Here is a 25420-nt window from a genome sequence, read left to right as displayed (position 1 = left end):
GCAGATTATAGGCTGGAAGAAAAGATTTGCAAATCATATACCTGCAAAGGACTTATATTTGGAATATGTAAAGAATTCTGCAAACTCAACAGTAGGAAAACAAGCAACTTAAAAATGTTTAATAGGCTTTGGCAAGAGGATATAGAGTGGCACATTAGCTCATGAAAAGATGTTTAGCATAACTAGCCATTAGGGGAATGCAAATTAAGTGCAAATGGTGAACTACTACTGTACATCCATTAGAATGACTTAAATCAATGTTGTCAGTACCAAGTGCTGAGGAGGATGTGGAGCAACTGGAACCCTCACATATTGCTGGTAGGGATGCAGAGTGATTCAGTTCCTCTGGAAAACAGTTAAGCATATACTTATATGTCAAACATGGATTTACTGTATGATCTAGCAACCCTACCCCTAGGCATTTAACCTTGAGAAATGAAAATCTGTGTTCATATATTTATATCAACTTTATTCTTACTTGCCAAAAATGTATACTTCAAAGAAAAAAGTGAATGGATAAATCAGGGTTGGTATATTCATACAGTAGAATACTATTTGGCAATAAAAAACAATGAGCTACTGATTTGCACAGCTGTTGGATTTCCTCTCCTTAGGTAAGTCTCTGTAGGGACCTCCTAGTCAGCTCCAGTCCAGCTTGGTGTTTTTGTTCACAAGTATCATCCTTGGATCACCCTTCAGTGTCTTCTTGGGGATTCTCTTTGATTCTCTTTTATATTGTATGCCTCGTTGAATCCCTTTCTCTTTTTTGTTTATTTTCATTTTAGTGAAATACCTCTTCTAAATAGTTTCCTGAGTAAAGGATGCCGGGAGGTATGTCTTTGAGACCTCTCTTGCAAGTCTGAAAGTTTTTATATTACCCTGGTGTTTAAGTGAAAAACTGGCTGGATATAGAATTCTGGATTGAAAATAATTTTACTTCCAAAATTTGTCTTCATACTCCCTGTAGCGGTTGAGAAGTATAATTCTGTTATGATTCATGTTACTTTGGAAACATATAATTTTTTCTCTCTTCCCCCAGGGTTTTGCAATTTCATGATGTTATACCATAGTATGGGTATGTTTTCATCTAGTGTGCCTGTCTTTGTCCTTTATTGAAACTTGTGATTTGAAAGTTTTTCTCAGGAAGTTTTCTTGAATTATTTTGTTGATGTTTTCCAGCCCCTTAATTTTTTACCCCTTCTTTTCTGGAACGCTTGCTATGCTGATATTGGGTCTCTTGGAATGGTTCCCCAATTCTTGACTTTCACTCTCCTATTTTTATATACATTTGTTCATATATTTTTGTAATTAACAAGTATGTGTTTTAAATAGAGAGGATGATGAAATTGTGCTCTTTTTTTTTTCCATTCTAACCACAAAAACCTGATAGTTTTAAATTGACCATTATGATAGGATAGTTTTGTTTAAAAGATAGAATTCCCTGTGATGGTTATCTAGATTGAAGAGCTTGGAAACTTCGTTTTGTCTTTGTCTCCTGGGGAGCTACTAGAACCCAAGGGCATCCCCATGAGAGCTAAGAGGAGCCTTTGTTCTTTAAACTTCTTGGCTCAATTTTTTTTTCCTGGGAACTTGGTTTAGACCACTCAGCGTTCTTTTTGTTTTACCATCCATAAGTTCCTAGCTCTGTGCTCTAAGCATTCTGATCCACTTAATCTACTGATTTCTCACAGTGCTTATTTTTGTATATAGAAACTATCATTTGATCTTGTATTATCATATTATCTTATAGTACATTTGTTTCTTTCAAAAATAGTGTAAATTCTTTGATGAAAGGAGTTATACCTTATATTTTTCTGTGTTCCTTGGTATAGTTGTTTCATGAGCTGTTATTGTTAGATTGGGTGTGGTTGGTTGGTTTGGTGGTGGTGTGACTGGTTAAGTAAAAAGAAATGATGGGTAAGGATGCTAAGACTGGTTTTGTTGTGTCCTTAGCAGTATAATAGTCCAGCTTTGCAGAATTCCCAGTATTTGCTACTTTCCCACTAACCTGAAATTTGTTCTTTGAGTTCCAGAGCATCCCCATGAGTAGGTTTGGGGTACTTTTTTTTTTGGCTTTATTTTGTTTTATTTTATTTTTTCAGTGTTCCAGGATTCGTTGTTTATGTACCACACTCAGTGCTCCATGCAATATGTGCCCTCCTTAATACCCACCACCAGGATCACCCATCCCTCACCGCCCTCCCCTCTAAAACCCTCAGTTTGTTTCTCAGAGTCCATAGTGTCTCACGGTTCTTCTCCCCCTCTGATTTCCCCCAATTCACTTTTCCTTTCCTTCTCCTAATGTCCTCCATACTATTGCTTATGTTCTATAAGTAAGTGAAACCATATGATAATTGACTTTCTCTGTTTGACTTCTTTTATTCAGCATAATCTCCTCCAGGCCCATCCATGTTGATATAAAAGTTGGGTGTTCATCCTTTCTGTTGGCTGAGTAATATTCTGTGTATATATGGACCACATCTTCTTTATCCATTCATCTGTTGAAGGGCATCTTGGCTTTTTCCACGGTTTGCCGATTGTGGATGTTGCTGCTATGAACATTGGGGTGCATGTGGTCCTTCTTTTCACTACATCTGTATCTTTGGGGTAAATACCCAGTAGTGCGATTGCAGGGTCATAGGGTAGCTCTATTTTTAATTTCTTTTTTTTTTTTTAAGATTTTATTTATTTATTTGACAGAGAGAGAGATCACAAGTAGGTAGAGAGGCAGGCAGAGAGAGAGGAGGAAGCAGGCTCCCCGCTGAGCGGAGAGCCCAATGCGGGGCTCGATCCCAAGACCCTGGGATCATGACCTGAGCTAAAGGCAGAGGCTTTAACACACTGAGCCACCCGGTGCCCCTCTATTTTTAATTTCTTAAGAAATCTCCATACTGTTGTCCAAGTGGCTGCACCAACTTGCATTCCCACCAACAGTGTAAGAGGGTTCCCCTTTCTCCACATGCTCTCCAACACTTGTTGTTTCTTGCCTTGTTGATTTTGGCCATTCTAACTGGTGTAAGGTGGTATTTCAATATGGTTTTGATTTGAATCTCCCTGATGGCTAATGATGATGAACATTTTTTCATGTGTCTGTTAGCCATTTGTATGTCTTCTTTGGAGAATTATCTATTCATGTCTTCTGCCCATTTTTTGACATGATTATCTGTTTTTTGGGGTGTTAAGTTTGAGGAGTTCTTTATAGATCTTGGATATCAGCCCTTTGTCTGTAGTGTCATTTGCGAATATCTTCTCCCATTCCATGGGTTGCCTCTTTTGTTGTCTGTTTCCTTAGCTGTGCAGAAGCTTTTTATCTTCATGAAGTCGGGTTTACGATACTTTTAACTAGCTTTTTACTTTATTACTAAATGGCTTTTTTTATTTAAAAAGGAAAATAATCAATGCCTCTTTTTGATTGTTTTACTTTCTCAGGCATATAAAAATCATATAAAATTATTTGCCTTTTATGTGGCATTGTTATTCATTAATATTTAATGCTGGGGTGTAGACCACCATACCATCACTTGCCATAGCTTTTTAAGCTCTTGTATTGAAAGCAAGGGTAGTAGATGATTATTTGAAATTGTAAGAACAAAAAGATTCATTAGGTTATATGCATCTATTTAATTTTTAATTTTTAATATTTTAAAAGATTTTATTTATTTATTTGACAGACAGAGATCACAAGCAGGCAGAGAGAGAGGAGGAAGCAGACTTCCCGCTGAGCAGAGAGCCCGATGTGAGGCTCAATCCCAGGACCCTGGGATCATGACCTGAGCCTAAGGCAAAGGCTTTAACCCACTGAGCCACCCAGACACCCCAATTTTTTATTTTTATTTTTAAAAAGATTTATTTATTTTAGAGAGTGTAAGTTGGGGAAGGAAAAGAGGGTGGAGAGAGAATCCTAAAGTAGACTCCCCACTGAGTGCAGAGCCTGACTCGGGGCTCAAATCCCAGGACCCTGAGATCATGACCTGAGCCAAAATGAAGAGTTGGCCTCCTAACCTACTGAGATACCCAGGTGCTCCATATGCATTAATTTTAGAGTACAGTTTATCTGTTCCTTTAAAAAAAGATTTTGGACAGTAAGGAAGGGTTTATCACTACATGCATCAGATGAATAAAAATCCTTTTTAATATCACAGTTAAAATCTGTGTTTAACTAGCAAGATGCTACCTTGCTTGTAATATCTGTAGACATTATCTACCTGTCTAAATTAAGTCTATTTCTTGCTGTCTTTTTTGAGTGGACATTGATTATTTCTTTTTTGTACAGTTTGGTGACAGACCACAAACATTCCCTATTCAGTTAGATTAGTCAAGAGCTAGAAAATAAAGAGGAAGCCTTAGTGGTGGTATTTAGAGTGACTGGTAAAGATTTGGTTTGTATGTTCAAGTTCGTTTATTTATTTATTTATTTATTTAAAAAGTTTTTATTTATTTATTTGTGTGTGGGGGGGTGGCAGACAGAGGGAGAAGCAGGCTCCCCACTGAGCAAGGGGCCCAATGTGGGACTCGATCCTCAGACCCTGGGATCATGACTTGAGCTGAAGACAGACACTCAACCAACTGAGCCAGCCAGGCCTCCCATCAGGATTGCTTTAATCTTTTAAAGGATTTCTTTAACGTAAGAGACATATAAGTAAGGAGTTAAAATTGACTTGTTGTATATTTCCATGCTATGTTTTCTTGAGGTCAACAATCTATGACTGTTAGTGATCAGTGCTTACCTTCCTGACTTTCTTCTTTCTCTACTTTCATCTCTGCGCCAGACTTGATTGCTCTTACTCAACTCCAGGAAACTTATTTTAATAGTCTTCTTTATTTTTTTCCCCTCAGGGCTTTGCTAAATAACTAACTTGCTGATAGCTGTAAATCTAATCCTGAGTTTTAATTGGTTGATATTACTTCCTACAAGGATATTTGGATTCGAGATTTGTATTTGTTTGAGGAAATGAGGTGGAGGGGAATAACTTGAGCAAAAAACAAAGTAGCACATTTTCAAAGGAGAATTAAAAAACAAACTGACTTCATCAGAGTGTATGATGTATGTTGAAGAACTGAAGGAAATGGGGTTTGCTAAGTAATGTAGAATGATCGTTAATTCTAGGTTCACCATTTTATTTCATTTATTTTTTCAGAAAGTAAATTAAAAAATGTCTAATTCCATTATAATTAACATAGTGTTATTTTAGTCATGTGTACAATATAATGATTCAATATTTACATACCTTTTTCAGTGCTTACCATAGCAAGTGTACTCCTAATCCCCTTCACCTTTTTCACCCATCCCCCTGTCCACCTCTTCTCTGGTAACCAGTTTGTTCTCTATAATTAAGAGGCTGGTTTTTGTTTGTCCTTTTTTTCTTTGTTTGTTTGTTTCTTAAATTCCACATACGAGTGAAATCATATGGTATTTGTCTTTCTCTAACTCCTTTTGCTTAGCATTATACCCTCTAGATCCATCCATGTTGCTGCAAATGGCAGGATTTTATTCTTTTTTATGGCTGAATGATAATCTATCACACACACACACACACACACACATCACATCATATCACATCACATCACTTCTTTTTCTCTTCATCTATTGATGGCCACTTGGGTTGTTGCCATAATTTGGCTATGGTAAATAATGCTGCAGTAAATATTGGGGTGCATACATCTTTTCAAATTAGTGTTTTCATATTCTTTGGGTAAATACCCATTGGTGCAATTACTGGATCATAGGATAGTTTTATTTTTTGATTTTTTGAGGAAACTTCAGTGTCTTTTGTGGTTCCATAAAAATTTTAGGATTATTTGTTCTCCTTCTGTGGAAAATGCTGTTGGTATTTTATTTTATTTTTTAAAAAGATTTTATTTATTTATTTGACACAGAGAGATCACAAGTAGGCAGAGAGGCAGGCAGAGAGAGAGGGGGAAGCAGGCTCCCCGCTGAGCAGAGAGCCAGATGCAGGGCTCGATCCCGGGACCCTGAGATCATGACCTGAGCTGAAGGCAGAGGCTTAACCCACTGAGCCACCCAGGCGCCCCCGCTGTTGGTATTTTAATAGGGATTGCTTTAAATCTGTAGATTCCTTTGTGTAGTTTGGACATTTTAACAATATTTGTTCTCCCAATCCATGAGCAGGGAATGTCTTCCATTTGTTTATGTCCTCTTAAATATCTTTCATCAGTGTTTTATAGTTTTTAGAGTACAGGTTTTTCATCTCCTTGGCTAAGTTTATTCCTAGGTGTTTTATTATTTCTGATGCAATTATAAATGGGATTGTTTTCCTAATTTTTCTTTTTGCTCTTTCAATATTAGTATATAGAAATGCTATGGATTTCTTTGTACTGATTTTGTATCTTTAGGCTGTACTGAATTCATTCACCAGTTCTAGTAGTTTTGTGGAGGAGTCCGGGCTAACCATTTTAATGTTATTTCTATAGGCATTATTGTTTATGGTTTCTTGAATAGATAAATGACATGATAAAATCAGTATTTGGGGGGAGATTATCTTATGAATAGTGTGTGGCCGGTGACATTATGGGACATTCTTGGCCTGAAGTACTGTCAGATGTGATCAAACAGATGGGGTCCAGAAGAGACACTGCTAGGTGAGCTTGTCAATAGATAATTGGTGGTAATTCATTAGAGGAGTCATCATCAGCAGAGTCCAGTAGGATGTTTATAAAAGGTAAGTGAAGCACAGGACAAAGCAAGCTCATGCTTATCATTCTTTTTTTTTTTTTTTTTTTTTTTGTTTAAAGATTTTATTTATTTTTTTGACAGAGAGAGAGATCACAAGTAGACGGAGAGGCAGGCAGAGAGAGAGAGAGAGGGAAGCAGGCTCCCTGCTGAGCAGAGAGCCCGATGCGGGACTCGATCCCAGGACCCTGAGATCATGACCTGAGCCGAAGGCAGCAGCTCAACCCACTGAGCCACCCAGGCGCCCCTCATGCTTATCATTCTAAGGTGGACATTTGGCCCTGGGGGGCGGGGAGAGGGGGAGTAGAGTGGAGAAGAAGGGGCAAGCTCTAGAAAGTCCAGGATATTAGATAGTTCATGAATGCTTGTTTTCATTCTCCCTTCTTTCCTTCTTAGATGCCTGGTAAATGTGAACCACTATGCTAGGAGCTAGGAATATAAACAGGGCATGGTCTTTGTCCTCAGCAGTTCACAGTCAACTCAGACTGACACTGAGAATGAATAATGACGTTATAGAATGATGTAGAATTATAGAATGATAAGTTATCAAAAAATGTATAAAATATTCAAGAAAGAGGAAGGTGGGTGCACCTGGGTACTCAGTTGGTTAAGCGTCTGTCTTTGGCTTAGGTCACGATTCCAGGGTCATGAGGTTGAGCCCTGCATTGGGCTACCTGCTCAATGGGAAGCCTGCTTTTCCCTTTCCCTCTGCCTGCTGCCCCCCTGTGCTTGTGCGTGCCCTCTTGCTCGCTCTCTCTCAAATGAATAAATAAAACCTAAAAAGAAAGAGGAATGGGGGTGCCTGGGTGGCTCAGTTGATTAAGTTTGTCTGTCTTTGGCTCAGGTCATTATCCCAGGGTCCTAGGATCGAGTCTCGCATTGGGCTCTCTGCTCACCGGGAAGCCTGCTGCTCCTTCTCCCTCTGCCTGCTGCTCTGCCTACTTGTGATTGATCTCTCTCTCTCTCTCTCTCTCTCTGTCAAATACATAAATAAAATCTTAAAAGACAAAAGAGGAATGTATAAAAAGATCCATAGGAGCATTGACAAGGGAACAAAAGGGAAACTAAGCAGAAGCTCAGTTGTCCAAACCAGGGAGTTAGGACAAAACTAGCAGCAAGGATGAATGGTTCATGACATCGAGAGTATTGTGGTTGCTAGAACTCCATAAAGGTTTCCTGCTGGGCCTCAGGGAGAGAGTGAGGTGGGCTTGACTCCTTAGGTTAGAGGTTAAGTGGCACCAGTAATATGGAGAGAAAGGAATGTAGTGTAAAGGAACCAGTGAGGGCCTTAAAGTATTTGAAGAACATAGAGGCTGAGGATTCCAAGTACATACTCTATGACATAGTGATGTCCTAGGCCAAGGTAGGCAGTAGGAGTGGACAGAGAGGAGATGGGCAAAGGATAAGGACTGGAAATTCACAAAAAAGGAAGCCTAAACAATCAATAAACAGATGAAAAGATACTCAAACTTACTAGTAGCTAGAGAAATGCAAGTTATGTAGCAAGACACTGTTTCATTCTCTTCAGATTGGCAAAAAAAAAAAAAAGTCTGACAGTACCATGTATTGGTGAAGATAGAGAAAAGAAAACTTCCTCATGTCCTGATGGCAGAAGTATAAACTGGTACAACCACTTTAAAAAGCAATTTGTACCTATTATGTAATGAAGAGGGTAGCAGTCATTTATTCTTTCTGTGTCAGGTATTGTTTTAAATGTTTTTTTAAAAATATTATTTGATTTAATTTTTACCACAACTTTCCCCAGATTTTATAGTTGAGGAAATACAGCCTAAGAGAGGTTAAATAAGCTGTCCACGGTCAAAAAAGTGGTAAGATAAAGAGCCAGATTTTAGCTTAGATCTATGTCTTTCTAAAACTTGTGTTCATAATCACTAATGATAATTATAGGAAGCATATATTGAGCATTTACTATGTGCCAGGTAGTATATTAAATATTAAACATACCTTAGCTGATTTACTTATGTAATAACTCTTTGAGGTAAGTGCTTTTGTTACCCATCACGTGGCTTTTAGAGATGAAGTACCAAGCTCGCAAGTGAAAAAGCTGATATTTACCTCAAGTAGTCTTTTTTTTTTTTTTAAAGATTTTATTTATTTATTTGACAGACAGAGATCACAAGCAGGCAGAGAGGCAGGCAGAGAGAGAGGAGGAAGCAGGCTCCCCGCTGAGCAGAGAGCCCGATGCGGGGCTCGATCCCAGGACCCTGAGATCATGACCTGAGCTGAAGGCAGCGGCTTAACCCACTGAGCCACCCAGGCGCCCCTACCTCAAGTAGTCTTGAGCACATATACTTTTCTTATATACCAGACTGAAAGATCCAGAGGTGGAGAGTAGACTTTAGGTATATTTTGATTTCAATTCTCTTTTTTTCCCTCTCAGTGTAATGTATATGTGTACGTATACATATATGTACTTATATATGTGTATGTATAGGTATTTGACATACAACTTTGTACTATATGTAGATTAAACATAGATTTGATACACATATATATTGTAAAATGATTACCATAAGTTTAGTTGGTTGAGTTTATCACCTCACAGTTACTTTTTTTTTCCTATGATGAGAACTTTTAAAATTTGTTAACTGTAATCACCATGCTGTACATTACATATCCAAGATTTACTTATTTTACAACTGAAGTTTGTACCTTTTAAGCACATTTACCTGTTTTCCCTACCTCTCACCCCCCACTTCTGGGAACTACTGATCTCTTCTGTGTTTCTGTGAGTTTGGTTTTCTTAGATTCCACATATAAGTTTTCCCTGTCTGACTTATTTCACTTAGCATAATGCTCTCAGAGCCCATCCATGTTAATACAAATGGCGAGATTTTCTTATTTTTTTATGGCTGCATAGTATTGTAGTGTATATAAATACTATATTTTCTTTATCCATTCATTTATAGATGGACACATAAGTTTTTTCCATGTCTTAGCTATTGTAAATAATGTTGCATTTAACATGGGCGTGGGATGTCTCTTCAAGATAGTAGTTTCATTTCTTTGGGTATATACCCACAAGTGGAATTGCTAGATCATTTGGTAGTTCTGTTTTTAATTTTTAAAATTTTAATTCCAATGTAGTTAACATGCAGTGCTATATTAGTTTCAGGTATACAATGTAGTGACCCATCAGTTCCATACACTAAGTGCTTATCAAGACAATCCCAGTTCTAATCCCCTTCACAGTTCTAACCATCTCCCATACATCTGTCTTCTGGTAACCATTTGTTTGTTCTCTACAGTTAAGAGTCTGTTTTATGGGGTTGTATCTTTTTCCCCCCTTTGTTCATTTGTTTTGTTTCTTTTTTTAAAAATTTATTTATTTATTTATTTTGTAAGCACATTTTTAAAAATTTAATTTCTTTTTAGTGTAACAGAATTCATTGTTTATGCACCACACCCAGTGCTCCATGCAATATGTGCCCTCCATAATACCCACCACCTGGCTCCCCCAACCTCCCACCCCCAGCCCCTTCACAACCCTCAGATTGTTTTTAAGAGTCCATAGTCTCTTCATGGTTCATCTCCCCTTCCAATTTCCCTCACCTCCCTTCTCCTCTCCATCTCCCTATGTCCTCTGTGTTATTTGTTATGCACCACAAATAAGTGAAACCATATGATAATTAACTCTCTCTGCTTGACTTATTTCATTCAGTATAATCTCCTCCAGTCCCGTCCATGTTGATACAAAAGTTGGGTGTTCATTCTTTCTCATGGCTGAGTAATATTCCATTGTATATATGGACTACATCTTCTTTATCCATTTGTCTATTGAAGGGCATCTTGGCTCATTCCACAGTTTGGCTATTGTGGATGTTGCTGCTATGAACGTTCTGGTGCATGTGGCCCTTCTTTTCACTACATCTGTATCTTTGGTGTAAATACCCAATAGTGCAATTGCTGGGTCTATTTTTAACTTTTTGAGGAACCTCCACACTGTTTTTCCATAGTGGCTATACCACCTTGCATTCCCACCAACAGTGTAAGAGGGTTCCCCTTTCTCCACATCCTCTCCAACATTTGTTGTTTCTTGCCTTGTCAATTTTTGCCATTCTCACTGGTGTAAGGTGGTATCTCAATGTGGTTTTGATTTGAGTTTCCCTAATGGCTAATGATGATGAATATTTTTTCATGTGTCTGTTAGCCATTAGTATGTCTTCTTTGGAGAAGTGTCTGTTCATGTCTTCTGCCCATTTTTTTTACTTGATTATTTGTTTTTTGGGTGTTAATTTGAGAAGGTCTTTATAGATTTTGGATTCTAGCCCTTTGTCTGTAGTGTCATTTGCAAATATCTTCTCCCATTCCATGGGTTGCCTCTTTGTTTTGTTGACTGTTTCCTTTGCTGTGCAGAGGCTTTTTATCTTGATGAAGTCCCACAAGTTCATTTTCACTTTTGTTTCCCTGGCCTTTGAAGACATGTCTTGAAAAAAGTTGCTGTGGCTAATGTCAAAGAGGTTACTGCCTATGTTCTCTTCTAGGACTTTGATGGATTCCTGTCTCACATTGAGGTCTTTTATCCATTTAGAGTTTATTTTTGTGTTTGGTTTATGCAAATAGTCAAGTTTCATTCTTCTGTATAGAGCTATCTAGTTTTTCCAGCACCATTTATTGAAGAAACTGTCTTTTTTTCTGCTGGATATTTTTTCCTGCTTTGTCAAAGATTAGTTGACCATAGAGTTGAGGGTCCATGTCTGGGCTCTCTATTCCATCATCTATGTATCTGTTTTTGTGCCAATACCACATTGTCTTGGTGATCACAGCTTTGTAATATAGCTTGAAATCAGGCAACGTGATGCCCCATCTTTGTTTTTCTTTTTCAACCTTCCCTTGGCGATTCGGGGTCTTTTCTGGTTCCATACAAATTTTAGTACTGTTTGTTCTGGCACTTTGAAAAATGCCATTGGTATTTTGATCAGGAGGGCATTAAAAGTATAGATTGCTCTGGGAACCATAGACATTTTAACAGTGTTTATTCTTCTGATCCATGAACACGGAATATTTTTCCATCTTTTTGTGTCTTCTTCAGTTTCTTTCATAAGTGTTCTGTAGTTTCTAGAGTATAGATCCTTCACCTCTTTGGTTAGGTTTATTCCAAGATATCTTATGATTTTTGGTGCTATTGTAAATGGAATCAATTCCCTAATTTATCTTTCTATAGTTACATTGTTAGTGTATAAGAACGTAGCTGATACCTGTGCATTGATTTTGTATCCTGCCACATTTCTGAATTGCTGTATGAGTTCTAGTAATTTTGAGGTGGAGTCTTTAGCATTTTCCACATAAAGTATTATGTCATCTGCAAAGAGAGAGAGTTTGACTTCTTCAATGCCAGTTTGAATACCTTTTACTTCTTTTTGTTGTCCGTCTGCTGTTACTAGGACTTCTAGTACTGTGCTGAACAGTAGTGGTGAGAGTGGGCATCCTTGTTGTGTTCCTGATCTTTTTTTTTTTTAGATTTTTTTTTTTTTAATTTATTTGACAGAGATCACAAGTAGGCAGAAAGAGAGGGAAGCAGGCTCCTTGCCGAGCAAGGAGCCTGATGCAGGGCTCGATCCCAGGACCCTGGGATCATGACCTGAACCGAAGGCGGAGGCTTTAACCCACTGAGCCACCCAGGCGCCCCTGTGTTCCTGATCTTAACAGAAAGACTCTCAGCTTTTCCCCATTGAGAATGATTTTCACTGTGACTTTTCATAGATGGTTTTTATGAAATCGAGGACTGTTCCTCCATCCCTACACTAGGTGGGATTTATCCTTGGGATGCAAGGATGGTTCAACATTTGGAAATGAATCAGTGTGAAAGAACACATTAAATAAGAGGAGAGAGAAGAACCGTATGGTCCTCTGAATTGATACAGGAAAAGCATTTGACAAAATACAGCATCTTTTCCTGGTATTTTAGATATTAACCCCTTATCACATATATGAATTGCATTTACTTTATCCCATTCAGTAGGTTGCCTTTTCATTTTGTTGATGGTTTTCTTTGTTGTGCAGAAGTTTTATAATTTGGTGTAGTCCCACTTGTTTATTTTTGCTTTTGTCATCTTTGCTTTTGGTGTGAAATTCAAAAAATCATTGCCAAGACCAGGGTCAAGGAGCTTATCCTTATGTTTTCTTTTATGAATTTTATGGTTTCAGGTTTTACATTCAAATCTTAGTCTATCTTGAGTCAATTTTTGTGTAAAGTATAAGATAGGGTCTAGTTTTCATTCTTTTGCATATGGCTGTCCATCTGACTTTTTTGTGTGTGATTATCTCTTCCATATTTGTAGACTTAATTCTTAATGCTGGTTTCCTTCATGGTTGAGAGATAGTTGCTGATAGCAACTGGAAGGGAGCTACATTCTTTTCTCCTTAAAAATAACATTTCGGGATGCCTGAGTGGTTCAGTTGGTTAAGCAACTGCCTTCGGCTCAGGTCATGATCCTGGAGTCCCGGAATCGAGTCCCGCATGGGGCTCCCTGCTCGGCAGGGAGTCTGCTTCTCCCTCTGACCCTCCCACTTCTCATGCTCTCTCTCTCTCAAATAAATAAATAAAATCTAAAAAAAAAATTTCTTCTCATAATTGTCATATGGAATGTACTAGGTTTTGCTCTGATTAGAATATCCTTGGAAAACAAAAGAAAAAGAATAATTATATTTGTCAGAGTAATGTCATGCATTAAATGCCTTAAGTCTTGAATATTTAGTTTTCTTGCCATCAACAAATTGATCTCAGAGTAATATCATGCATTGAATGCCTTAAGTCTTAAATATTTAGTTTTCTTGCCATCAACAAATTGATTTCCATAACAAAAGAGAAATGTGTCTATTACTCTGATTTTAGAGCAGTTAATGCCCAACTTTGGTCCTGGGAGTAGATCAAACCCATTGAGATAGTAGATACATGATAAAGGAAGATCATTCCCCAATTTGGGTAATTTGGGTGCTATTAGTAAGGGGGAATGAACACTGGATATTTAGTGAGGAAGATGCTTTATGGGGTACCTGGGTGGCTCAATCAGTTAAGTGTCTGACTCTTGATCTCAAAAAAAAGATCCTTTATAAATATGCTGTATCATTTAATTTTCTTGATAGTTTTGCTGAGGAAACTGAGACTTGCTTAAGGTTCCCTAATTATTAAGTGGCAGAATGAGATTTAACTCTAAGCTAGTCCTTTTTTTCTTTCCTTCAGTCTTGTGTCTTCTTCAAAGAAAAATAATAGGCTGTCCCACATGGTATATGGCATCAATGACCCTATCTAAGATTCCAAAGTGATTTTCTGTAGATTCCTTAATTTACATATCATCACAAGGTACCAAAATTATGGGGTTCAGTTTAAGCAGTGCTTAAACAGAAACTTATAACAGTGAACACCTATATTGAGAAGCCAAAAAGATCTCCAGTAAATTACCTAATCTTTCACCTTGTGACCCTAGAGAAGGAAGAGCAAATTAAACCTAAAGGTAGCAGAGCCAACCTGGCTGGCTTAGTCAGTAGAGCATTTGACTCTTGATCTCAAGTTTGTGAGTTCAAGCCCCTTCTTGGATGCCTGGGTGGCTCAGTCCCTTAAGTGTCTGCTGTCGATTCAGATCATGATCCCAGAGTCCTGGGTTTGAGCCCCACATCGGGCTCTTTGCACAGAGGGAAGTATGCTTCTCCTTCTACCTGTCACTCCCCCTGCTTGTGCTCTATCTGAAAAATAAATTAAAATCTTTAAACAAAAACAAAACAATCTAAAGCAGAGAGAAGGAAGGAAATAGTAAAGATTACAGTGGAAATGAATGGAATAGAAGATAGAAAAACAAGAAGGGGAACCAAAAAAACCAAAAATTGGTTCTTTGAAAAAAAAAATGAACAAAATTAACATACCTTTAGCTAGACAGACCAAGAAAAAATGAAGAATCAAATTACTAAAACCAGGAATGAAAGAGGGGACATTTCTTTTGACCTTACAGAAATGAAGAGGATTATAATAAGGGAAAACGGCCTTGAAAAAGAACAATGAAGCTGAAGTATTTACACTTTCTGATTTCAGAACTTGCTACAGAATGATAGTAATTATGGTACTGGCATATAGATAGAAATGTAGATCAGTAGAAAGAATTGAAAGTCCAGAAGTTGTCACATTATGGTCAGTTGATTTTTGACAAGGGTGCCAAGAACATTCAATGGAGAAAGGAGTCTTTTCAACAAATGGTGCCAGCACAACTCCGTTGGATATTGTAAAAGAATAAACAGCACATATATTGGTCTCTGCTCCTAGTTCCTGGCAGAGACCTCTTATAATCCGTGTAATCTCTTGAGTGATAAGGGCACTAGGAGCAACTTTTGTTCTGATGCTTGGTCTTAGTAGTTTTGGCTAGGACACTGGTTCCTGACACAGAGCTCCTGTGTTCCTGAGCATTTCCTGGGCGATAGGAGTGTCTCGTGTTCCAATGAAGCAACTCTAGGTGGGCTCCTTAATAGCTTCAGAATGATGGCAGGTCATCAGAAAGACCAGGTCATGATTAGAAGTTTGGAATTTGACTTCCACTTAAGATCGGCGTCTGGGCAGTGGGACCTCACGCGGTTTCAACATGCGTATTGAGAAGTGTTATTTCTGTTCGGGCCCTATTTACCCCGGCCACGGCATGATGTTTGTCCGCAACGATTGCAAGGTGTTCAGATTCTGTAAATCCAAGTGTCATAAAAACTTTAAAAAGAAGCGGAATCCTCGCAAGGTCAGGTGGACTAAAGCATTCCGTAAAGCAGCGGTAAAGAGCTTACAGTGGATAATTCATTTGAATTTGAAAAACGTAGAAATGAACCTGTCAAATACCAGCGAGAGTTATGGAATAAAACTATTGATGCAATGAAGAGAGTTGAAGAGATCAAACAGAAGCGCCAAGCTAAATTTATAATGAACAGATTAAAGAAAAATAAAGAATTACAGAAAGTTCAGGACATCAAAGAAGTTAAACAAAACATTCATCTTATCCGGGCCCCTCTTGCAGGCAAAGGAAAGCAGCTGGAAGAAAAAATGGTGCAGAAATTACAACAGGATGTGGACATGGAGAATGTTTCTTAAAAATCTCACTGTTTCTATAAGTGTTTTTGAAAATCTCCTTAGGAGACCAGGAACTTGAGTTATCAATTTATATTTTAAATAAGGTCACTCAAATGAAAGGTAATTAAAAATACATCTCTCCTACATTGCTATCATTATGGCTGTTAGATTCCATCTCCATTGTTAAACCTACTGAGAGTAATATTTATGTAAGTCATGCATATTCTCTTTGTAAATACAAATGTGGACATACAATGGTCCTGCTGTTTGGATAGTGGTACTAGGCAAATTTATGTGAACTAACAACAAAAGTCATGGCTAGCAATATGTAAAATAAATTTTCTTTGCAGTAAAAAAAAAAAAAAAAAGAAGAAGTTTGGAATTTTCAGCCCTACCCTCTGTCCTCTGGGAAATAGTAAAGATTCCAGAAGGATGGGGTTCAGAGATCTTCTGAGCTGGTGCACACTTGGAGGTGCTGGAAGAGTGGTGCACACAGAAGGAGTGCGGTTGCTCTGCACCACTTCCCACACAGCTCTCCCTATGTGTCTCTAAATCTGGCTGCTCATCTGTACTCTTTATTATAGCCTTTGTAATAAATTGGTAAATCTAAGTATCTCCCTGAATTCTATAAGCTAGCAAATTGTCAGACCCAAGGAGGGGGTCATTTATACAGGTGACAACCTGGGACTTGGGATTGGCATTTCAAGTAGGGGCGGTGTTGCAGAACTAAGCCCTTTTGGGGATCTGATGTAAACTCCAGGTAGATAGAATTGAATTGAATTATAGGACAGACACCCAGCCAGCTGGTCTTGAGGAGTATAGCTTGATGTGTGGAAAGCCCACATGTCTGGTGTCAGAAGTGTTTTGAATGTGGTGGTAGTGGGAGAGTAAAGGAGAAACACAAGAGGAGTGTGTCTTCCATCACAGTTATATACATGCAAAAGAATGAAGTTGGACCTTTACCTCGTACCATATATAAACCCATATATAAAAATTTATTCAAAATGGGGGCACTTGGCTGGCTTAGTTGGTGGAACATTTGACTCTTGATCTCAGGGTTATAAGTTCAAGCCCTACATTAGATGTAAAATTTACTTACAAATAAAAAAATAAAATCTTTCTGAGGGTTTTGAAGGGGTGGGGGCTGGGAGGTTGGGGGAACCAGGTGGTGGGTATTAGGGAGGGCACAGATTGCATGGAGCACTGGGTGTGGTGCAAAAACAATGAATACTGTTATGCTGAAAAGAAATAAAAAATTTAAAAAAAAGAATAGAGGGAAAACACCTCAAAAAAAAAATCTTTAAAAAATTTCTCCACAGTGGATCAAAGACTTAAACATAAAACTCTTACAAGAAAACATATGTATAAATCTTTGTGACCTTGGATTAGGCAATGAGTTCTTAGATATGTTGCTAAAACTGTTAAACAGCAAAAAAAAAAAAAGGATTAATTGGACTTCATCACATTTAAAAACTTCTGTGCTTCAAAGATCACCATCAAGAAGGTGAATAGACACAGCACCTGGATGGCTCAATTGTTAGGCAACTGCCTTCGGCTCAGGTCAGGATCCCAGGGTCCTGGGATTGAGTCTGTATTGGGCTCGCTGCTTGGCGGAGAGCCTGCTTCTCCTTCTACCTGCTGCTACCCCTACTTGTGCTCTCTCTCTCTCTGTTAAATAAATTAAAAAATTTTTTTAAAAAGGTGAACAGACAACCCACAGAATAGGAGAAAATATTTTCAAATCATGCATCTGATAGGGACTGTATTTAGAATATATAAAGAACTCATAAACTCAGTAATAAAGAGACATAAAACCCAATTTAAAAATCAGCAAAGGATCTGAATAGCCATTTCTCCAGAGAAGATATACAGATTGCCAGTAAGCACATGAAAAGATGCTCAACATTATTAGTAATTATGGAAATGTAAATCAAAACTATACTGAGATGTCAGTTCACTCTCACTAGGATGACTGCAGTAAAAAGAAATACAGATAATAACAAGAGTTGGTGAGTATGTGGAGAAGTTAGAAGCCTCATATGTTACTGGTAGGAATATAAAGTGTGCAGCTTTTTTGGACAACAGTCCAGCAGTTCCTATGGACTGCTTAAGATTAAACATATTAATAACTATATAAGATTAAGCATAGCTACATAATGGATATTATTGACAATGAAAAGAAGTGAAATATTGATACGTGCTACGACACGGATGAGTTTTGAACACATTATGCTAGGTACAAGAAACCAGTCACAAAAACTACTTATTTGTATGATTCCATTTATGTGAAATGTCCAGAATAGTCAGGTCTGTAGAGATAGAAAGTAGTTTAGTGACACTGACTCTCATGGGGTTGGGGGAGTTGCAGGGGGAAGTGGAAGTGACAACTAATAAGTATGGGTTTTTTGGTGGGGTGGGGTAGGGCTGTTGAAAATGTTCTAATGTTGATTATGGTGGTGGTTGTACAACTGTGAATATACTAAAAACATTGAATTACACTTTAAATGGGTGAATTTAGTGGTACATTAATAATGTTTCAATAAAGGTATTGTAAAAAACTTATTCATTGTTTAATTAGTGTGTACCCTGTGCGGAGCTGGGTACTAGAGCCCCTACCCTAGGAGTACTTACAGTCTAGGGGTCAGACAAGCAAAGGCAGTATAGTCTAATGATGCTGAAATTAAATTTATATATCTATCATATTCTGGTGCCTTTAATGAGAATGTATGGGAGGTTATTAAGTAGGAATAAAATGAGGATTGGTGTGGGTTTGACATCACTCCTGTCCTAGAGTGACATTAAAATTATTTAGATGTCATGGGGGCACTTGGTTAGCTCAGTTGGTAGAGTGTGCAAATCTTGATCTCAGAGTTGGATGGAGAGATTACTTAAAAATAAAATCTTTTATTTATTTATTTTTAAAGATTTTATTCATTTATTTGAGAGTGAGAGAGACAGAGAGCACGCGGACATGAATGTGAGGGAGGGGCAGACAGAGAGGGAGAAGCAGACTCCCAGGCTGAGCAGGAAACCTGATGCAGGGCTCCATCCCAGGACCCTGGGATCATGACCTGAGGTGAAGGCAGGCACTTAACGGACTGAGCCACCCAGGTGTCCTAAAATAAAATCTTCTAAAAAAGGACTATTTACATGTCTTTTATACTGGGAGTTCTTAAAACTTTATAAAATGGTTTATCTAGGGACTTTGAGTGGTTTCTGTAATATTTCTGGACCTCTCCTCTAATCTTATTGTGCATGAAGTTGAATAACTATTTTTGTGAACGTGGAATCATAATCATGCCTAGCAGTGCGTAGTGTGGGACTGTCTTGTTTGTTTGTTTGCTTACCAACTAGATTTGACCTAGGAGGGGCGCCTGGGTGGCTCAGTGGGTTAAAGCCTCTGCCTTTGGCTCAGGTCATGATCCCAGGGTCCTGGGATTGAGCCCCACATCGGGCTCTCTGCTCCGCGGGGAGCCTGCTTCCTCCTCTCTCTCTCTGCCTGCCTCTCTGCCTACTTGTGATCTCTGTCTGTCAAATAAATAAATAAAATCTTTAAAAAAAAAAAGAAAAAAGATTTGACCTAGGAGACTGCCTGATTTATCATAAAGATTGCTGTAGTTCTGGTATCTGGATTCTCCTCAGGACTCTTAACTAATGACAGTTTATTAGGTCTCTCCTGATATATTCTGGGTTTAGCAAGCTGATTCTCTTTCCCTTTGTGTTTCTCTTTCTCCACAGCAATGATTTTGAATTATTAACACTCTCTTCAAGTATAACTTACCCTGCTCCCTTGATTTTTAGAGATTATTTTGCTGAATTCTTCACATCTGAAAAATGGGGAAAATAATAATACTTAAGGTGTGAAGATTAAATGCATGTAAAGCACTTAATATAATGCCTGGCACAATATGCTTGCATATTATGTATGTTTTACTAGCTATCATTATTTATATTAATTTGTTTATTCACAGATACTAATTGGGCATTTCACTAATTGACAGATGCTGTGCTAGTCACCAGAACAAGATAGATACGGTCCCTGTACACGTACTAGTACTAGTTATTACAATAGTTATTACAATAGTTATTTTTAATACTCTAAGTGGTGGTGAAGAATTACTGTTCCAGTTAAATTGTAGTTTCTTCATGCTTCTAAAAATTTGTACATATTATTGAACCAAGGATTTTCACTAATTGCATGTATCTAAAATATAAGAACAGTAGTACACTATGCTAAAAAGTATGAGTTAAGAACTCATTAAGCTCTAACCTATATCAATGAAGATGTGTTGGTGAATCCTAAAGAGTTTGCTACTGACTTTGTATTTTGTTTATCAGTCAAGGATCTACAGTTTGATTTTTTTTTAATATATAAGTAGGATGTTTTCACTATCAAGAGATAAATAGTATTTTGGTGTTATGTACCATAAAGATATTTTTGAAAGAAAATTCTGAGAAGCATTAAATACAGTATGGCCTTTTGTTTTTAGATGGTTGAAATGTCTTTGTAATAGACATCCATCATTTAAATGTTGTATGCTAGGAAGGTGGAATTTTTAATGGATAATAAGAATAAAATACTTCATAAATGATTTTTAAATTGTTCCTTTGAAGCTGAGGGAAAGAGTAAGTTGCTAATTGGCCGTCATTTCATCCTTTCATTCTTACTGCAGTTTACTAGATGACAGACACAGTTTTGCAAATATTTGTAAAATACATGTAAAGTGATGCACATGCATTGTACACATTGGGAATTATTGCTCCCATTGAACATATTTTTTGTGAGTTCCAACCCTTTCCAGCAAAACCACAGAGAAAGAGCGAATAGTGTAAAAGAAGTTGAATTATTAACTAAAATAAGTCTGGATTGCATTTGTATTTTAAGTCCGTCAGTAGAAAGTTTTTGTTTTTGTTTTTGTTTTTTTTTAAAGATTTTATTTATTTATTTGACAGAGAGAGATCACAAGTAGGCAGAGAAGCAGGCAGAGAGAGAGAGAGAGAGGGAAGCAGGCTCCCTGCCAAGCAGAGAGCCCAATGTGGGACTCGATCCCAGGACCCCGAGATCATGACCCGAGCCGAAGACAGTGGCTTAACCCACTGAGCCACCCGGGTGCCCCTTGTTTTTGTTTTTGTTTTAATTTTGAGATGTATTTCTCATTCATTCACTAAATCTTGCCCTTCCAGCTCTTGGCATATGACTTGTTCACTTTACAGGCAAACTTCTTCAAAGATTACCCTCACTGCCTCGTGGTTGATTCATACTTTATTCCATTGAAGACTGGCTGTCGCCCTTTCTACTCACTAGTGACTTCCTAATTTTTATATTAACCAGCACTTCTCAGCCTTTCTATAGCATTTGCCATTAGCCAAAATGCTTCTTCTCATTGTATGTCTATAATACCTCTTTCTCATAGTTTCCTCATACCTTTCTGGCTATTACTTGATTCCCTTCATGCATTCTTTTATTTTTTCCCATGCTCTAAATGTTTCATTTTCTAAAATTCAGTTCTTAGATTAATTTTCTTCTCATTCTTTATATTTTTCCAACTTGGTAGTTTTCCATCTGTGTGTGTAGTTCTATCTGTCTTCCATGAACTTATGGTTCCCCAGTGTATTTCTACAGCTCAGCTTTTTGCCCAGCAGCAGGCTTAAAATTACAATTGTCTGCTAAATTCACCAGGTTGTCCTTAAACTCGACATTCTAATATCCCTTACAGCCTATACCACCTACTATATATTCTCTTATTTTGGTAAAACTTACCATTTAATTATACCAGTTTCTAGTCAGAACTGTCTTTGGTATCTCTCATATTTATCTTATTTTTTCCATCTCTCCTATACTATTTATCATTTAAGCCCTATTCTCTCTTGGGATATTGTAACTGTTCCCAGAGTGACCTTTCTGCCTTTAGAGTTGACCTCTGTGTGGTCTGTCATTGCCACCATAGCAGTGTTCTAAAGTACAATGTTTTAAGTGTGTTTTTCCTCATCTTAAAGTCTTGTAGATGCTTCTCTTTACCCAGCAATAGATCCAATAGATCATATATCCATCCATGGCCCATCTGCTTTTGGATCACTTAGAGAACTTTTGAAAAGCTCCAACCTGTATTTTCCCCCACCAATTCTGAATCACTAAAGAGTGCAGGAATTTTCAAAATTTCCCAAGATGATTTCGATACGTAGCTGGGGCTGAGATAAACTGACTTCTCCATGTGGCTCACTTTCCTTGTTATAGAGTCTAAGACCTTTCAGGGCCTCATGTCTCTTGCTTCTCCAGCATCTCCTCATGCTGTTCTCCCTTCATTCACTATGCTCCAGACAAAATGCCCTCTTCTTGCCCTGGAGCCCACCAGTCTTAATCCTTTCCTAGGACCTTTGTTTGCTTTTGTTGAATCAGGGCAGACTCTGGATTTCTACCTGTTCCACCTCTGCTTTCCTCTGCACCCTAGTCAGCACCTCCTTGGATTTCATAGGTAAAACCCAGGTTGAAAAACACTGAACTAATCCAGATCATTGAGGCCCAGAAAGAATAAGTGATTAAGGGACTGAAGTCATATATTGGTGAATGGCAGACCATATCTGAAATTCAGGATTTATACTTATAAAATAAATTTATATTATATTTATATATATATTTCAGGATTTATATTTATACAATAAATTTATATTATAAATATAATATTTGTATCCCCCAGGATTTATATTCCTAACAGAGTTCTTATTTATTGCTCTTCTCCGTTTTCATACGTATAATATCTGGGCAAGTTGACCTGAAATGACCTTTTAATTCTTTACTTCATAAATAAATTATCATTCATTTATTTCCTCATTCATTTATTTATTCATTCAATAAACATGTGTTTGACTACACACAGAACAATGTAGGATCCGGGGGAGGTGGATAGGAAATTTGAATAATACAGATTTCCTATTTTTAAGGTTCATAAGACAGGTCCTTTATATTCAATTATAAAATACTATACAGAAAAGCAAATTATTAATTATTTAGAAGAGAAACCATAGCATAACCTTTTCCACTGTTTTCTGTCTGTCTTTCTTTATTTTATCCAGGGAAAGACCACGTTTGTAGATTTATTGGCTGTGGGAGGAATGATCGATTCAACTATGTGGTCATGCAGTTGCAGGTAGGTTACTTGGAAATGTATCTTAAAATATTTCAGTTTTGATCAAAGTACCTAATTTCAGTAGATATGAATAAAATAGAATTCTTGGTATCATCTCAGAATGTTTTATATTATGCAGATGGAATTTCATTTAAACAGATTTGACATAGATTTTCCCAAAGATGGAAGGGTTGTTCTTTTTTTTTTTTTTTTTTTTTTTTGCTATTTTTTAAACTAACATATAATATATTATTTGTTCCAAGGGTACAGGTCTGTGAATCCTCAGTCTTACACAATTCACCACACTCACCATAGCACGTACCCTCTGCAAAGTCCATCACCCAGCCACCCCATCCCTTCCAACCCCCTCCCCTCCAGCAACCCTCACTTTGTTTCCTCTCAGGTTAAGAGTCTCTTATCCTTTGTCTCCCTCTCTGGTTTCGTCTTGTTTCATTTTTCCCTCTGGAAGGGTTGTTCTTGTCAGCTATCCATTGATTATCACCATTGCAGTTTTTCAATCCCCACATGGATTGTTGGATAGGAATCTTGCCGGGTCCCTCTCCCTTCCTCTCTTTGTTACCTCTTGTTACCTCTAGTTTTTAATTTATGTGCTCAAGAACCAACTTTGACTGCTTGAAAATTTAAGCATTACTTGATACATAGGAGAAATGCATTCCTTTTTCTTTTTTCATTCATTAACATAGTTCTGTTTCCTAGATGGAGAGTGGGGTTGGGTTGGGGCAGCAGAGGAAAGAAATTCAGAAAAAGTTTCGGAAAACTAAGGAGACCAGTGTAGATCAGATAACGATGGCCTTTGTGGCCTTTGGCAGGCTCCTCTGGATTTATCCAAGAACCTTTCCAATTGACTTTCATGCTGTATTTTTTCCTGTTCATAAGAAAATTATCCACCATTAGCCATGCATCTGTACAGTTATGATTGACTTGATTTAGAGTAAATCTAATATAATTGTTAGAGGGTACTCTGTCTTACGTGACATATTGAAGATAACTACTATGTTTCCCCTTGTATATTGTGATAAAATTTACACAGTCAGCTTCTCACTGCCACTTTTAATTTCTTCTAAAAATCCTAAATTCTTTTGGGTATGGAGGGCAGGAGGGGCAGAAGGAGAGGTTGAAAGAGAATCTTAAGTAGGTCCATGCTCAGGACAGAGCTTGATGCAGGCTCGATCTCATGATCCTGAGATCATGACCTGAGCCAGAATCAAGAGTTGTATGCTCCACTGAGTGAACCACCCAGGCGCCCCCTAAATTTATTATTCTTTAATACTCTTTTCCTCTTGGTGATTCAGTTGTAGAATATCTGCCTTAAAATTTTTAAGGACTGGGGCACCTGGGAGGCTCTTAAAATCTGGGTCTTGAAATCTTATGGGTTTGAGAATTTGTGCTTCTTTTCTCATTTCTACCTGCAACATCTGGAAGAGTCTCGTGAAATTTCCTTTCATCATTGAGGCTTTACATGAGCAGATTTCATACAGCCAAAGTGTGATATTTTGTGAAAAAGCGTTATCACCTAGGGAGGGGCAAAAAAATTTTTGAATCTTATAATCATACAGATGTAGATCTGGATTTCCTAACATCAGAGCTGCCTTATATTTAAAACTTTTTCTTACTGTGAAAAAAATTAAACATAAACAAAAATAAAATAGTATAATGAACACCCTTGTACTCATCACCCAGCTTCAGTAGTTATCAGTACATGGCCCATCTTGTTCCTGGTGTATTCTTCCTCTCCTCTCCCTCCCCAAATTATTTCAAAGCAAAATAGAAGCATATTTTATCTGGAAATACATGAATATGTATTCCTAAGAGAGACTCTTTTTCTCCTCTTAATCACAGTACACAGTAATTCCTTAATAATAGCATTAAATATCAAGATAATCTTCAGATTTCCTTATTGTATATCTTTTATTTTATTTTATTTTTTATATTTGGATTACTTAAATCTGGTTTCACAGAGGGTTCCACATGTTGCATTTGGTGGATATAATTCTTAAACCTTCTTTACTCTATAGGTTCCCTCTATTTCTTTTTTTTTACAGTTTTTTTGTTGTTGTTCATATTGTCATCGACAAAAATGATGTCGCTTGTCATGAAGTTCACATATTCTGGAGTTTGCTGATTATCTCCCTCCTTATTTAACATGTTGTTCTATCCCCTGTATTTTCTGTAAACTGGTGATTAGATCTTTGTTTTAATTAGCCAGAGTACTTCAGAGGTGAGTGGTATGCTTCCTCTTGCATGCCATCCCTAGGCAATGTCTGGGTTGTCTCTTTTTTTTTTTTTTTTAAAGATTTTATTTATTTATTTGTCAGAGAGAGAGAGGGGGAGAGCACAAGCAGGCAGAGCGGCAGGCAGAGGCAGAGAGAGAAGCAGGCTCCCCACTGAGCAAGGAGCCTGATGCGGGACTTGATCCCAGGGTCCTGGGATCATCACCTGAGCCGAAGGCAGGAGCTTAACCAACTGAGCCACCCAGGCGCCCCTGGGTTGTCTCTTTTTAATATTCTTAGGATTGATCCTTGAGAT

The 25420-nt window shown here is 37.6% G+C and overlaps 1 protein-coding gene and 1 pseudogene across 1 annotated transcript in view; both read left to right on the top strand.

Annotated features, from left to right (window-relative positions):
* LOC111140331 (tau tubulin kinase 2) overlaps positions 1 to 25420 on the top strand; it is a 161157-nt gene that overhangs the window by 63418 nt on the left and 72319 nt on the right. The window contains exon 4 of the mRNA XM_022492616.1: positions 22821 to 22894. Within this exon, the coding sequence (XP_022348324.1) occupies positions 22821 to 22894 (74 nt within the window). The remainder of the gene's footprint in view (positions 1 to 22820; positions 22895 to 25420) is intronic.
* On the top strand, positions 15242 to 16099 carry LOC111140342 (annotated as a pseudogene).

The sequence above is a fragment of the Enhydra lutris genome, unplaced genomic scaffold, assembly GCF_002288905.1.
Source record: "Enhydra lutris kenyoni isolate GAN:26980312 unplaced genomic scaffold, ASM228890v2 scaffoldscaffold4, whole genome shotgun sequence".
Classification (NCBI taxonomy): Eukaryota; Metazoa; Chordata; class Mammalia; order Carnivora; family Mustelidae; genus Enhydra; species Enhydra lutris.
The sequence above is the reverse complement of the archived record's forward strand: the minus strand, read 5'-3'. Positions and strand labels throughout refer to the sequence as shown.